This window comes from Sinocyclocheilus rhinocerous, unplaced genomic scaffold (assembly GCF_001515625.1).
Source record: "Sinocyclocheilus rhinocerous isolate Xijiao unplaced genomic scaffold, SAMN03320098_v1.1 scaffold1757, whole genome shotgun sequence".
In the NCBI taxonomy this organism is placed as follows: Eukaryota; Metazoa; Chordata; class Actinopteri; order Cypriniformes; family Cyprinidae; genus Sinocyclocheilus; species Sinocyclocheilus rhinocerous.
In genome coordinates, this window is record NW_015629041.1 from 280,427 (window position 1) to 282,911 (window position 2,485).

The 2,485-nt window shown below is 35.0% G+C and overlaps 1 protein-coding gene across 3 annotated transcripts in view; it reads left to right on the plus strand.

The window, feature by feature from the left end:
- LOC107738607 (cytochrome b5 reductase 4) overlaps positions 1-1,712 on the plus strand; it is a 27,716-nt gene extending 26,004 nt beyond the window's left edge. For all 3 annotated transcript variants that reach the window (XM_016550377.1, XM_016550375.1, XM_016550376.1), the window contains exons 16-17: positions 375-536; positions 656-1,712. In XM_016550377.1, coding sequence (XP_016405863.1) covers positions 375-536; positions 656-710 — 217 coding nt within the window. In that variant the 3' untranslated portion in view covers positions 711-1,712. The remainder of the gene's footprint in view (positions 1-374; positions 537-655) is intronic.
- The last annotated feature ends 773 nt before the right edge of the window (positions 1,713-2,485 follow it).

Here is a 2,485-nt window from a genome sequence, read left to right on the forward strand (position 1 = left end):
ACGAAATCGAGGGGTTATGACGTCATTGGCAGGCGACACAACACCACGGACACGCTCCGTGTCACTAGTTAAAATTGCTTATTTCTCTGGATTTTTCATTTGGGATAATGTAAGTACTCAAGTCAGCAAAATATATAACACTGTTCTAGTGGTTTTTTGATATTTTAATAAAAAAATCTGACATATTGTGCCTTTAACTGTAATAAACAGGAAAATAAGTGTTAATGTTGCAAAATTCATCAATTTGAAAAAGAATTCCATTTCAACTGTAAAGCAACTCTACAAAAGTGTCATTATTCAACTCAATTCAGATTCAGTGTTGATTCAATTTAGACTGTCACATTAGGCAGCATCCTAACGGTCATGTATCTTAGGTTTGAGGTGGAGTACGTTCTGTCGGAGCCTACAGACTCATGGGAAGGCAGAAGAGGGCGGATAGATGCTTGTATGCTGCAAAACTTCCTGGAGAGACCAGAAGACTCCAAATGTTTAGTGTGTGTGTGCGGCCCAACTGGATTCACAGAGTTAGCAGTGCAGTGAGTCATTGTTTTAATGGCTTACATATATACATTTGATATATCTGAAGCTGTTTGAGGCATTTTTTACTTTTTGGGTAAGGTATTGATTTGTTTTTTCAATGTATACTTTCTCACAGGTTGGTCAGACAGCTGGACTTCAGTGAAGAGGAAATTCAAATTTTTCAGGGCTGATTGGGACTTTGAAGTGAAAGATGGATTTCGCATACACATACTTGCAGACTATAAAATGCACTTTCCAGTCAAAACAAAAAGCTGTAACACCGTTCTACTATATCGTCTTATAATTTGTAGAAATCTAATGCCACAGTCAGAAGCCTGCACTGAGAAACATCGGAAGTTTGTTTCTTAACATTTATTTTGATTTTTGATTTTTTTTTCCCATTTGAAGTTTGCAGATTTGAACAATGCTGAATAATTCTGCTAGGTTTGTTTTTGCAATGAAAAAGATAAGTTATGTTTTCTGCATTTGTTCTTCATATTTATTCATGACATAGATGATTTAGAGCACTTTGTGTAATGCAACTACAACATAATTGAGGAAGCAATCCATGCAACCGATTTTGTTGCTGTGTCTCTATATAGCAAATTGAAATGGTCAGTAAGTCAGGATGCAAGAGACGGGTTACTTTACAAGTATAGCTATTGCTGTTGGGAAATGCTAATCTGACTGCCGAATTAATAAGGTTTCTCAGTGTGTGTGTACAGATAATATTCTAATATGCTAAATTATCTACCTAGAATGCAGTTCCCTACAGAAATGTATATTTTGTGCCTCTAGTGCTGTTGTGTCTCAACTGAGCTCTGTAAACGTGTATGACAAGCCTGATGTCAGTTTAGAAAAGTTTAATTGGGTAAAAAAAATATAGCAAAGCACTTTCTGTTATACCAGCAAACCAGGTTGCTCTGGAAATGTATCTTCATGCATTGTTTATTGCATGATACTTTGGATATTACGTCTTTGATACATTGCAGTCCAAATACTTATTTCTTGAAGAAAGCTCTGAAATGTGATTGACTGTAAAAACTGATCATTATTTGACTGGTCAACCACTGATGGCTTCCAACAGAGAACTTTAACAGGGTTGTTCTATCAGTGCTCACATTCAAGGGGAGGATGGGATGTGGCACTAAGCTGTAAGCAGCAAGAAATTGAATTAAATGGTTAAAAAAAAATGTGTTTGTGTCTTGATACACCTACAGTTTTGTTTACTGCTGCTATCTGCGGTCTTGTAGTCTGAAACAAATCTTCTCACCTGCAAGCAGATGGTAATGTTATTAACAGTGGCACATAATACAGGACGATTTATTATAATCGGCAAAATCATGAAATAAAATGCAATATATTTTGATTTGTATAAGATTCATACTTTTAATGTAATTAAAGTAGTTCACCCATAAATGAAAATTTAAAGCCAGCCAAGCTGCAGATGCGATTTGATCTTCATCGGAACAGATTTGGAAAAGCATTAAAACATTTGCTCACCAGTGGATCCTCTGCAGTGAATGGGTGCCATCAGAATGAGAGTCCAAACTGCTGATACAAATCTAAATCCACTGACATATTTGTTTAGACATGTTTTGGACTGTTTTTGCTTGTGAACAATGTGTGATCTGTGCATATTTCTCTCCTGATTCAGATAAGACGATATCAATGCACAACAACAATAACAAAAGGCATTAATACAAGCTCACACTTTTCCACTTAACTGAATGCAGAACAAAACTAGCACTAGTTAAAGGTTTTTTTTTTTCAATAAAAACATTCAATTGTTTTTCAAAAGTTTTTTTTTTCTTTCAATAAAAACATTACAATTTACTAGAAGTATACTAAAAGTTAATAAAACCACATTTCTAAGAGGCTGGTTCTTTTAATGAATCATTCAAGATGACTCACAAACTCAAATCAGTCTGATGACTCATTCACTAAATGAACTCACTGAATAAAT